Source organism: Sinohyriopsis cumingii, chromosome 15 (assembly GCF_028554795.1).
Source record: "Sinohyriopsis cumingii isolate HCF-2022 chromosome 15, ASM2855479v2, whole genome shotgun sequence".
Taxonomy (NCBI): domain Eukaryota; kingdom Metazoa; phylum Mollusca; class Bivalvia; order Unionida; family Unionidae; genus Sinohyriopsis; species Sinohyriopsis cumingii.
Window position 1 is genome coordinate 143,677,799 of NC_142975.1, and position 13,531 is coordinate 143,691,329.

Consider the following 13,531-nt stretch of genomic DNA (forward strand, 5'->3'; position numbering starts at 1 on the left):
CAAATGTAAAAATATAAGACTTCATCCGATTGGCAGATAAAATTAGCAGTTATGGTAGTTACATTGGTCACCAGAACATGACTACTAAGTGGTCACTGTGAGATATTCACCTAGGACGATGGAGATCTGATTTTAATCAGATTGATGTAGGTGCTTGAGATGCTATGGTGATTTCAGCCCCTCCCCTCCCTTCCATATCATAAACAAGTTCTCACACTGCAGTCACTACGTAATCTGGACAGTCATTGATAAAAGGCATTTTTCACTGACTTGCTGAGCACATGAAAAACCTTTTATATAGATTTAAAAATGATATTTTTCTTTTTGTATTTTTGGCATTTTGTGAGAAAATACAGTTAATCTTCTATTTCATTGGAACTGAATTTGTGTATTCTGTTTGACCTTTCTTTGGATTGATATCATTCTGTCATAGTATCCAGCTTGTATTTGCATAGACTCAGGTGTATTAAAGCTTGTCTAAAATGGCTGTTATAAACTTTGTTTAAATAAGGTGTGAGATCTACTAGGATGTTTAGAATTTGTAATGTTGTTGTTGTAGGATTTAACGCCATTTTTCAGCACACGATAGGCCATACATGGCGGCCAGTATTAATGCTGGAGGATGAACCCAGGAAAACCCAGGAAAGAACCACCGGACCACAAGAAGCTACTGGCAAGCTTTCTCACATATCCACATTAGCCAAATCCAAGACTGGAACCCACGCAGACAGATATTTGTAATGTAATTTCTACCATAGATTTTGCTGATGGCACTGCAGAGTGTTCGAATGACACTGATGCCACATTACAGATTAATTTTACAGAAAACAGGCTTCCAAAGGGTTGTGACATGGGAAAAAAAGCTATGTGATTAAGGTCAATTATTTACTGGAAGAGTCAGACCTCTGCATGGCACTGACAAAGTACACATATTCATGGCTCAATCAAAAGGATTGTCAACTTCAAAACAAAGTGAGTGCTGCGTTAACAAGCACAGGCAGAAAACTTGTATATGATAAAAGGATACCCTATGGCTCATTTTATTACCTAGGTTATTATCATTGAGCAGGTACCTGAGTACCTAGTTACCCATTGGCATCTGTACTAAACAAAATGCCATCAAAGAAATAAAAGGTATTTAACTGGAAATGTTGTTCAATATTTATTTTATATACATGTACCCTAAACACCTAAAATAAAAATGATTCATGCAAATGAAATATTTAAATTGTAATTAAATGTTCATCATTCTTTTAATAGCTAGTTGGTAAATTTTCAGAGTAATGCAAATGACACTTTTTTTTGTATGGGTTGTCTCGAGATAGCATCAGTGAATAGCGTACATGTATTAGTATTACCAGTAAAATGTTAAGATGTTTTCTGAATTAGAAATGGTACTGCTGCTGTTTTTATATCAAGAAACTACCAGATAATTCTCATTTCCAGACCCTTTTATTTTCCACATATTTTAATGGATCTTTCAACTTTCTTGTAATGTTACCTAACATGCTGTATGGTTTGTTGTTGTTGTTGTGGGGTTTAACGCCATTTTTCAGCACATGATAGGCTATACATGGCAGCCAGTATTAATGGTGGAGGAAGAACCCAGGAAAACCCCGGAAAGAACCACTGACCCACGAGAAGCTACTGGCAAGCTTTCTCACATACCCACATTAGCCAAATCCGAGACTCAAACCCACGCAGACAGAGGTGAGATGGCAATGATCCATAATGGAGAGCACTTTAGACCACTCGGCCACTCTGGGCCCCTGCTGTATGATATTAAAGCAAAACTCCATTGAACAACAACAGTACCAATTAACAATAATAACAAAACATTAAAGGAAATAAATATAATATTCATAAGAATAGTAAGTTCCCCTAGCTAAGGTGACAAAGTATCAGATTTTTAATGGAAGTCTCACTTTATGTTAAGTAACCGGAATGCACTATGAACCCTAGATAGGTGAAAGAAAAGCTGGCAGATAATCACATTACTGACTACAAAGACAAAATTTGTTTAAAGGTTTTTATATTGTTAGAAATGGTTTCCATATTGTTAGAAATGGTTTCCATATTTGATGGTGGGTCAGAATCATTTGTTCAGAATTGAATGGTTTGATACCAGGATGCTTTCCATCAGATTTCATCAGCAGTTTTGTAGAGGATGTCTTGTAAAGATTTTGTTTTCAGTTATGGTGGCCATATTTGTTAGCATCGTTTGTACAAAAATCTTAGAAGTATTTATTTCATGATGATTTCTGTCAAATTTGATCAAATGCTGTTCAGTGGTTTTGAACCAAAAAGTAATTTAAAGTTTCCTGTTTTTGGTTACAGTGACGATATTTGGTATGATGGCATATTTACATAAATTGTATCATTTGAAAACTCTTTATGCAGTATGAATACCATAGATTTAGTCATATTATATTGCCTGTTGAATACTGTTCATGCCATAATGTCTTCTGTTCAGTATAGTCAAATTCCATTCATACCATTATCATTTTTGTCCAGCATAGTCAAATTTTGTTTGTAATGTTTTGAGAAGTTGTTTAATGGCTTTTCATTCTTTGGCAATGGTGGTCTAGTTTTGTGGCAGAGTGCCTTAATTTATTCAAAACTGAAATCTCTTCATGGCAGGATTTTGTCTGCTTATTTTGTGCTCCTGTGGCTTCTGAGAAGAAGCCGCTTGAAGTTTTAAAAAAAGGCAAATGTTTGATGAACCATGAACAATACACACTGGGTGTGGGCCCATGCAATAGCTTGTTGTTTTTTTTTACCATTCCAGGAAAACTTTTCAAAATAAGAACTAGATAACCAGTTTTTAAAAATGCAGAAAATAGTGAAATGAAAAGTAAAAAGCATGAGAATAATACTTAATAAATAAAAAAATTGTGAAGTCTTTTTTGTCTTTTTGTTGTGATCTTACTGCTAACCATCATTATACCTTTTACTGTATATTGCTTTGTTTTACTTTCAAAGCATTATTTGATGATGTTCTGATGATTATTATTATCATTATTTTAAAAAAATTATATTTGTATTCTTATTATTACATTGTTGTTAAATTCACTCTGCACTCAGGGCTGTACAAATCTTTGCCACAGCCATATCTAGGACATGTGACTTTGGGAAAATTGACCTATCCTGAACAGCATTTTACTTCTACTGTTTTTCTAGTTCATATTTTCTCCATTTCCATCTAATGTGTATCATTTTTTTCAAGAACAGCATATGTAATTAATGGTGTATGTATAATGGTGTTCAGGGCAGCATATGTAATTAATGGTGAATGTATAATGTTGTTCAGTGGCAGCATATGTAATTAATGGTGCATATGTAATGCTGTCCATGGGCAGCATATGTAATTAATGGTGTATGTATAATGTTGTTCAGTGGCAGCATATGTAATTAATGGTGCATATGTAATGCTGTCCATGGGCAGCATATGTAATTAATGGTGTATGTATAATGTTGTTCAGTGGCAGCATATGTAATTAATGGTGTATGTATAATGCTGTCCAGGGGCAGCATGTGTAATTAATGGTGTATGTATAATGTTGTTCAGTGGCAGCATGTGTAATTAATGGTGTATGTATAATGTTGTTCAGTGGCAGCATATGTAATTAATGGTGTATGTATAATGCTGTCCAGGGGCAGCATGTGTAATTAATGGTATGTTTATAATGTTTATAATGTTTATAATGTATTCCAAGGACAATGTGTATCATTAATATGAATATGGCTGTATTTTATTATTCTTAATTATGTATTGCAATGTAATTTTGCGGTGTCTTTGATCTGTAATGTGGTGTCATATGCAGGTGACACTATAGGTCAGTTCCATTTAAATGCTTTCTTTTTAATGCCATTTGTAATGAAATAACATTCAATTTTTACACCACTGTGCTTGTTTATGTGCATTGCTGATGCCATGTGCTGTGACTTTCATGCAGCTCACATGCATGCATCTCTTCACCCATCAAGAGCGTTTCTTGCTTGTATTATTTGAATATGAAAGTTTATGATACTAAATAAATTTTAATAATTGTAATAAAAGTAAATTTTTATCTTGTAAATAGACAATGAAAATCTTTTGTTTACATTTGAACACGGATTATCTTCCTTTGTTTTCAGATGGGATGGGGTGACCTTGGTGTGTTTGGAGAGCCAAACAAGGAAACACCAAACTTGGATAAGATGGCAGCTGAAGGAATGCTGTTTCCAGACTTTTACTCAGCTAATCCTTTATGTTCACCATGTATGTGTGGATAGGATCTCATACTGTAAACTAGTACACTATTTATTAAAGATGGTGTCCTTACTATCATATTTTTGTCTCCTGTCTGTTAGTTTCAAGATTTATCAAATTTTTTTTATTTTGTTGTCCACAATGTTGAGATTCTGTGTTAAGTTTTTGAGAAGGTATTTGAAACTCATGACAAGAATTAAAATGTATACCTGGTGACAAGGGATGTTCCAGAAGCCATTATTTTACACTTACCTTTTATCTGCCGACAAATGTGGCTTTGGATACAAAAATGTATAATCTTTAAACACCTTTTCTTAACTGATCAACAATCCTGGAGAAAGAGTTGACAGAAAACATCCTGCTAATTCAGATATCTTGGCAAAATGCTTTTATTCTTGGCCGTTAGACAGATCTCAGTCAGGTGAATGATTTCAGGTCCATTCTGAGTTCTTGTTATGTTAAAGCACACCATGGTTACAAATAAATTAATTGAGTAAAAAGCATGAGAAGAATATGTCGCATTTGGGGAGTAGCTTTTTTTAGATAGAATTAACATGGACATTTAAATGTGGCTTTTGGCATGTGGACCAAAATGTTATTACAACCAGTTTATTTAGGAAGCTTAGAAATTACCTTATTGGGCACAAAGAAAAAAATTAAGATATCAAAAACTTTTGACATTTTGATATTTTGGGGGAAAATATATTCTACCACTGCATAGATCTTAGAATAATGATTTTAAATTTTATCAGGAACTTTCTATAATTATTAAAATACAGAATGTTTCATTTGCATGTCTCATTAAATACACAGGTAGTTCTTTATGTCAGAGAGACCCTATCCCAAAAGATCACCCAAAAGGTGAAAATGTGTACAGGGTCACCAGTGTGTAGCAGCCAGTGCCTTTTCCTGTGAGTGACCACTGTTGACGGGTTTGACTATATCACTATATTTTCACATGTGCAAATATAGAATTTCCCATAATGTCATGCAATGCTTGATTGTGTGTACCTACAAAAGATGTTTGTAGCATGAAATATATGTACTTTCTTGACACTAGCAAATAAACGAAACTGCAGTATCTTTCAAACATGGTACATGTAACTTTTATTTGCTGAAGGAATGTGACTTGATGCCATTCATGCCTATGATATTATTTCCCCTTACTACCATGGCATCATTTGGATTACTGATAAAGCAAGTTATAAAAATAAATCAATTTTAACTTCACTTATATTAAATAAAAATTAGCATAAAATTGTAAACTTAATAATTATGAGTTTTTCCTGTGACTTATTCAGTTTCTTTCTTTTCTTGTGACCTTTTCTCATGTGACTTTCTTTCCAGGATGCATGCATTTAGTTCATACAGTAACTCTGGATTGAAATACTGTTATGACTGGTATCATTAGCTGATGAAAATCATCCCAGTATAATGAATACATTTGAAACAACTATACTTCAAATCATTTGAATTTACACGTCTAGTCTAATACAACTTTAATGGTATATATCTTGTATCCAGAGTAGTCTGTTCAGGAAATAGAAAGAAGACAAAGTATCCAGGCTGTGAACTACTATTAACTTCATATCACACACCTTGGTACAGTTATATTAAGCTATTATCACATACCCTGGTACAGTTATATTAAACTCTTATCACATACCCTGGTATAGTAATATTAATCTTGTATCACATACTCTGGTACAGTAATACTAACCACTTATCACATACCCTGGTACAGTAATAGTAACCTCTTACCACATACCCTGGTACAGTAATATTAGCTTCTTATCACATAACCTGGTACAGTTATATTAGCTTCTTATCACATACCCTAGTACAGATGCATTAAACTCTTATCACATACCCTGGTTGCATAATATTAATCTTGTATCACATACTCTGTTACAGTAATACTAACCTCTTATCACATACCCTGGTACAGTAATATTAGCTTCTTATCACATACCCTGGTACAGTAATATTAGCTTCTTATCACATACCCTGGTACAGTTGCATTAAACTCTTATCACATACCCTGGTACAGTTATATTAAACTATTATCACTTACCCTAGTACAGTAATATTAACCTCTTCTCACATACCCTGGTTGCATAATATTAATCTTGTATCACATACTCTGTTACAGTAATACTAACCTCTTATCACATACCCTGGTACAGTAATATTAGCTTTTTATCACATACCCTGGTTGAGTAATATTAATCTTCTATCACATATTCTAGTAGAGTAATATTAACCTCTTTTCACATGCTCAGGTACAGTAATATTAACCTCATGTCACATACCCTGGTACAGTAATATTAACCTCATATCACATGCCCTGGTACAGTAATATTAAACTCATATATAACCTGGTACAGTAATTTTAACCTCTTATCACATACCCTGGTACAGTAATATTAACTTTGTATTACATACCCTAGTACAGTAATATAAACCTCTTGTCACATACCCTGGTACAGTAATATGAAACTCAAATCTTATACCATGGTTGAGCAATATTAACCTCCTATCACATACCCTGGTCCAGTAATATTAATCTTGTATCACATACCCTGGTACAGTAATATTAATCTTGTATTGCATACCCTGGTACAGTAATATTAATCTTGTATCACATACCATGATACAGTAATTTTAGCCTTGTATCACATACCCTGGTCCAGTAATATTAACCTTGTAACACATACACTGTTACAGTAATATTAATCTTGTTTTGCATACCCTGGTACAGTAATATTAACCTTGAATCACATACCCTGATACAGTAATAGTAACCTAGTATCACATACCCTGGTACAGTGATAATCAACTTGTTTCACATACCTTGGTACAATAATAATAACCTCTCATCACATACCTTGATACAGTAATAATAACCTCTCATGACATACCCTGATACAGTAATAATAACCTCTTATGACATACCCTGATACATTTTTATGATAATCATCCTGTAGCAGTTTATCATTTGGATTTAATTGTCTCTGATTATAACATTATCCTGGATTTTGAAACTCAGATTAATTGATTTTATGATTATAACAACAAAAGGGATCTGGATCTGTGAGTCTCATATTTTGCTGTTTTATTGTATCTGGACTTGTGAGTCCCATATCTTGCTGTTTGATTGTGTCTGGACCTGTGAGTCTCATATCTTGCTGTTTGATTGTGTCTGGATCTGTGAGTCTCATATCATGCAGTTTTTTTGTCTTGATCTGTGAGTCTCATATCTTGCTGTTTTATTGTATCTGGACCTGTGAGTCTCATATCTTGCTGTTTGATTGTGTCTGGACCTCTGAGTCTCATATCATGCAGTTTTATTGTGTCTGGATCTGTGAGTCTCATATCTTGCTGTTTTATTGTGTCTGGATCTGTGGATCTGTGAGTCTCATATCTGGCTGTTTTATTGTATCTGGACATGTGAGTCTCATATCTTGCTGTTTGATTGTGTCTGGATCTGTGAGTCTCATATCTTGAGCTCAAAGTCCCTCTAGGCCTGATAGACATTTAGGCTTGTACATTTAGCAGTGGCCATAATTAGATTGTAATATTTATCTATCATGTCTATAATTGTTGACTGCATAAATCTGATGTTTTCTCTTTGTATCTTTCAGCACGAGCTGCCCTGTTAAGCGGTAGACTCCCCATTCGAAATGGATTTTACACTACAAATGAACATGCAAGAAATGGTGAGTGAACAATTTGCAAATTTCAAACAACTTAGAAAGGAAACACTGGAATGTGTCTTTATGATAGTTATATGTAAATAAAAAAAATCAATAAAATCTCATGATTTTTAACACTAAAACATTGTTTGGATTTTGTTAAAATCCATCAAGAACATAAGGAAAATCACATGATGACTTCATGAAAGACCAAAATGTCTCATTCTCATATGTACATGTAACATTGAAAATCAACTTGTGCCATGTCATCATAAAGTGGAAGAACTAGTCGCTGCAATATATATTTCTTGCATATATTTGTATATATGTGTGTATATTGATAAAATCTACATTGGGGTATGGACCAAGAGAACGTCTCCCTATGAGGCTATGCCTTGTGGGGTGACAAATAATGTAACCCCATGACTGGGATTTCCTTGTCTGGTATGTACAAACACTGACATAGATTATTTTCCTCACACAATTTTTTCCAACTAAATTAAAATAACCCTGCACCCTTGTAATTTAGTTAGCAAGTTCAAAACACTGTATTCATCAGGTACTTTTATTGCTTCTCTATATATAAGTCATCCGGTTTTGCACTCTTTTATGAAAATCTGTATCTGAATAATTATCTATAAGTTATAATTGTTATGTGTTGGAAATATTGTGCAGTGAGCATCTTCAGCCACATGCTTGTGTGTTTTCAAATACTGTGCATTAGACGAATATGTTTATGTGGGCAATGAAGTGACTTGTCGACCCTAAGTACACAAGTTCTAAACATGAGAAAATAGAAACATAACATTTGATATTATTACTGTATTATCACATGAAGTGTATAGTAATATCATGAAATTCTAATTCATGGTTTTCTTGGAAATTTATATTTTCTGTCCTGGAAATATGGTGAGTGTTGCTATCACAAATACAGTGATATGCTACATGGAAATCTTTTTGTGGAATAGCATGTGGACTGATCAATGAACCACTCTGGTTGGTAAGTGCAGGAGCTTTAATTTGCAATCACATTATATTTTATTCAACTGTGGTGGATTGTGAAACCAGTTTGACATTCTGGTTTTTGCTAGTTTTGCAGTTGCACTTGAGAGAGTTTTGTATTGTTTGGCCAGTGATGTGTATTGCCTTTGTTTCTGGAGCTCTATTAAATAGCTCAACTTGTGTGTGAGCTTATTGTGTGTGCATCTCAAAATGTTTTATATGGTGTTATCAAAGCTGGAGAGACATTAAGTTGCTTTATGAGTAAATTTCTTTTCGTTATATATCTGTTGTTGTTGTTGGATTTTATAACAACTCCATCAGGCACAGCAGAAGACATCTAGGGTTTCTTTTTAAAGTAGTTCCTAGCTTGTGGACACCACAACTGAAACAACAGGTCTGAGATAACCAGACTGAGATAGGAAACAAAAGGTTAGCAAAACATAGATTTCTCAGTAGCATGGGTGAGTGGGGGAAAAAAATCTTATAGATGTTGTATCCCTTTATGTGACGATCACTGTGATCTTAGGCAACAATTAGAAATGATTTCTTAGAAGTTTATTGTAAATTTTGTCTGTTTATAAAAATATAATAATAATAATAATAATAATAATAATAATAATGCTTTATTTATAGAGGGTGACTCATTAGTCAAGGACTATTCTCCCTTGAGGCGCTCTTAAGGAGAGTATTACAATGCACATTATATGAAGATAGCAATAATTAGTGTTTATTTTAACATGTTTAGTATTAAAATACTAAATTCCATCATCTATTAGAAACACATACATGCTCATGATATCTTTTCTTAAATACTCTAATATTTTCAGCAGATTTTACATGTAGTGGAAGCTTATTCCACAGAACTGTACCAGAGTATTGAAAACTCTTTTTAAATTGCTCTGTTCTTGGTTTTGGTATTAGAAGGTTTCCATGTGATATTGATCTCAACTGGTATTGTGCTGAAAAAGGACTGAATAAGTCTTGAAGATACTCTGGTGCAGTTCCATGTAGACATTTATATAAAAGAACTGCCGTGTGAAAATCTATCCTGTCATATATTGTGAACCATTTGAGTTCTGTAAATAATGCTTTTGAGGGATGATCAACAGATGCATCTAAAATTACACATGCTGCTCGTTTCTGAAGTTTATAAATCCTGTCAAGCTCAGATTTAGCACACTTTCCCCATACATTAGAACAATAATCCATTGTTGGAAGAAAAATTACTTGTAGTATAGATTGCGAGGTATATAGGTAAATATTTCTTGATTCTGCTGAGAAGGGCAATTTTGGATGACAGTGTTTTACAAAGCTTTATCAATATGGTCATTCCATAATAAATTATTATCTACAGACACACCTACAAGCCTTTCATGTTTGGCATTTTCTAATGGATAATTATTTATTGCAGGAGATAGTTTTGGGTTCGCTGACTTGTTTAGCTTTTGTGATGTCCCCAGAATCGTACATTTTGTTTTACCTTCATTAATTACCATCCTATTTTGTTGTTTTCAGTTTTGGACTCTAATAAGGTCTGAGTTTAATCTCATTTGGATAACTTCAGTAGCAGAACTAGATGTATACAAGGTTGCATCATCTGCAAACAAATCTGTATTTGTGGATTCATTATTTAATGGTAGATCATTGAATCAGATATAGATAAGGAAGAGGAGAGGGCCCAAAACTGAGCCTTGAGGGACTCAGGAATGAATAGTGCGAGTTTGAGAGCTAATATTGCCAATGCTTACTTGTTGAGACCTTTGGTTTAGGTATGATCTAAACCAGTTTAAAGAAGGATTGTCAAACCTGTAGCAGTTCAACTTTTGCAGCAGAATTTCATGATCAACAAGATAAAAGGCTTTCTTGAAGTCAAGGAAAACAATCCCAGTTATATGTCCATTATCCATTTCCTTCAGCCAAAGATCAATTAATTTGGTAAGTTCTGTTTGGCATGAGTGGTACTTTCTAAATCCTGATTGCGCTTTATGAAATAGAGAGTATGTTTCGAAAAATTTATAGACCTGAATGGCTACATGCTTTTCAAATAGTTTTGACAATACAGGTAGAATTGATATTGGTCTGTAATTTCCTGGATCCTCCTTTTCTCCTTTCTTAAAGATAGGTGTAACCTTTGCACATTTCAGTGTTTCTGGAAAATTACCACTCATTATACTTAAATTTATAATATGCGTTAGTGACTTTTTATTACTGGTGCAGCAATTTTAAGAATTATCTGATGATAAACCTGTTTAGGATGTTTTGGGGTGGTGGTGAGGGCAGTAAGTTGTGTCAAACAAGAAAATATGCCTCAAACATTTAAATAGATGTAGAGAGCAGTGAAACCAGTCTAAACTATATTTCAGCATGATTGAGTGGGTATATCCTTCCTGTTGTTTTTAAACTTCAAGTTAAAATTATAATTAAAATTATGACAGTAAGAAAGCTCACTTATTTTGAGCAGGTAATTGAATGTCAATTTCAGTAGGAACTGTGACTTTTATTGGATGATGTTCTACACAATGGAAGTCCAGTAAAAATCAGCTCCACCTTTTCAGTCATTTTAGGTACTGTTCTGCAAGGTATTATGGGTATGACTGATATTAGGTTCCCATGATTCTTACTTGCAAATCTGTAATTATATCTGGGACAAGGGTCTGTATCCTCTCTGCATGTTGACATAGTGTAGCTCAAAATTAACGCTAACCTGCTAATTCATAATTTGTGACTGTGCTGATGGATCAGCAAAACCCCGCTCCTCACTATTCCATTGGAGTAGTGAAATTTATTGCCAGTCATTTTCATACCACATAACAATAATCTTCTGTAGGATGTATGAAATAAAATGGGAATCAGCTTTTCCTTTATGGCTGATTGATATATACTGTGCTAATTAAGTACCGAGGCCCTGGGTGGCCTACAGCTATTTAAGTACCGAGGCCCTGAGTGGCCTACAGCTAATTATGTACTGAGGCCCTGGCTGGCCTACAGCTAATTAAGTACCGAAGCCCTGGGTGGCCTACAGCTAATTAAGTACCGAAGCCCTGGGTGGCCTACAGCTAATTAAGTACTGAGGCCCTGGCTGGCCTACAGTGCTCGCTTTTACTGATCACTCCATCTCACCTCTGTCTGCATGGGTTTGAGTCTCAGGCTTGGCCAATGTTGGAATGTGAGAAAGCATTCCAGTAGCTTCCCATGGGTCATTGGTTCTTACCAGGGGTTTCCTTGGTTCTTCCGTCACTATTTGTACTGGCCACCATGTAGAAGATAACATGCACAGTACAAATGACATTAAACCCAAAACAATAGCAACTAATTAAGTACCTAACAACATCCCGCACCTGATGAGGTACAGTAATTGCTTGTAGAGTGAAGATGCAGGTGTTAAACCACTCATCCACTTACCAAGTAAATTAGTGTCATTATTGTCAAATATATAGAACTATTATGTGATGTAATTATAATATGGATTGTTTATCTTGTATATGCAAGTTAACATAGGTGACCATGACATACTGGAATTACATTTGGGGCAATGGTCAGTTTCCTCTCTGCACATTAACATAAATGATCATAATGCTGTAAATTTGATTTCTTCCTTGGGAACCATTTTTTGTACCCCATTTGCAGCAGGCCACAATGACCTAATGAACAAAGATCCTTGTTTGGAAATGGTAGGACTCTTCCTACCCATCCACAGATTTAAGTCCCAAACATTTTTTGGTCGTTATGAAGGCATACAAATTAATACCCAAAAAAATATAAATGAATTCACAACCAATGCCAGTTATTTTGAGAAATTTCCTGTAAGATTCATGAACATGTCTATTATAAACAGGCTACCTCAGTATAAAGGTAATTTCATGTAGTTTTCATGATAAATTTTTCTACTTTTGATCTACTTCAGCATATACACCACAGATCATCATGGGAGGGATACCTGATGAGGAGGTCTTACTTCCTGAGCTACTTCAGAAAGTTGGATATAAAAGTAAAATAATTGGCAAATGGTGAGTCAGGATTATTAATGACTCTAATGTGTTATGTTTACATTATTTACATGCAAAATCAATGAAGTATTCACAAGTCATGAAACCATTTGTGAATGCATAATGTTTTTAATACTACAAGTAGTTTTGTATACTGTATTAACTTGGTCAGTTTTCAAGTACATTTGGTAACAGAATTACATTATTTGGTATGTGGATATATGTTAATGTGGGCAATACTACTTTACTGAAAAGGTTTAGAGCCAGCTTGATGGGAAGGCCCTGACTGGTTTCTTATTTCATTCCAAGTTAAGCAGTTTTAAATTCAATTCACTTCATGAGCCCTACTTTGCCCTTCAGTTAATTGCATAAACAAGAAGCATCAAGAAAAATCAATAGGTTTCTTATGCTACTCACAGCTCATACTCTTTTAGAATATTTTGATGCCATAATGTTTCAATCCATAAGTTATCTAAACCTTAGTTCATCATCTCTGCAAATTAATACATAAGAACTTTGATTGGTTCCTATTATTGTTCCCTATGCAAGAAGGATAAAGGAATTAAGCTAGATATGTCAGCATTGCATTGTGATAT

At 34.2% G+C, this 13,531-nt stretch overlaps 1 protein-coding gene across 1 annotated transcript in view; it reads left to right on the top strand.

The window, feature by feature from the left end:
• The window catches only part of LOC149782967 (N-acetylgalactosamine-6-sulfatase-like), a 77,507-nt gene that overhangs the window by 4,958 nt on the left and 59,018 nt on the right, over window positions 1-13,531 (top strand). Inside the window, exons 2-4 of the mRNA XM_089934526.1 lie at window positions 4,138-4,261; window positions 7,897-7,971; window positions 12,854-12,956. Of these exons, the coding sequence (XP_089790652.1) occupies window positions 4,138-4,261; window positions 7,897-7,971; window positions 12,854-12,956 (302 nt within the window). The remainder of the gene's footprint in view (window positions 1-4,137; window positions 4,262-7,896; window positions 7,972-12,853; window positions 12,957-13,531) is intronic.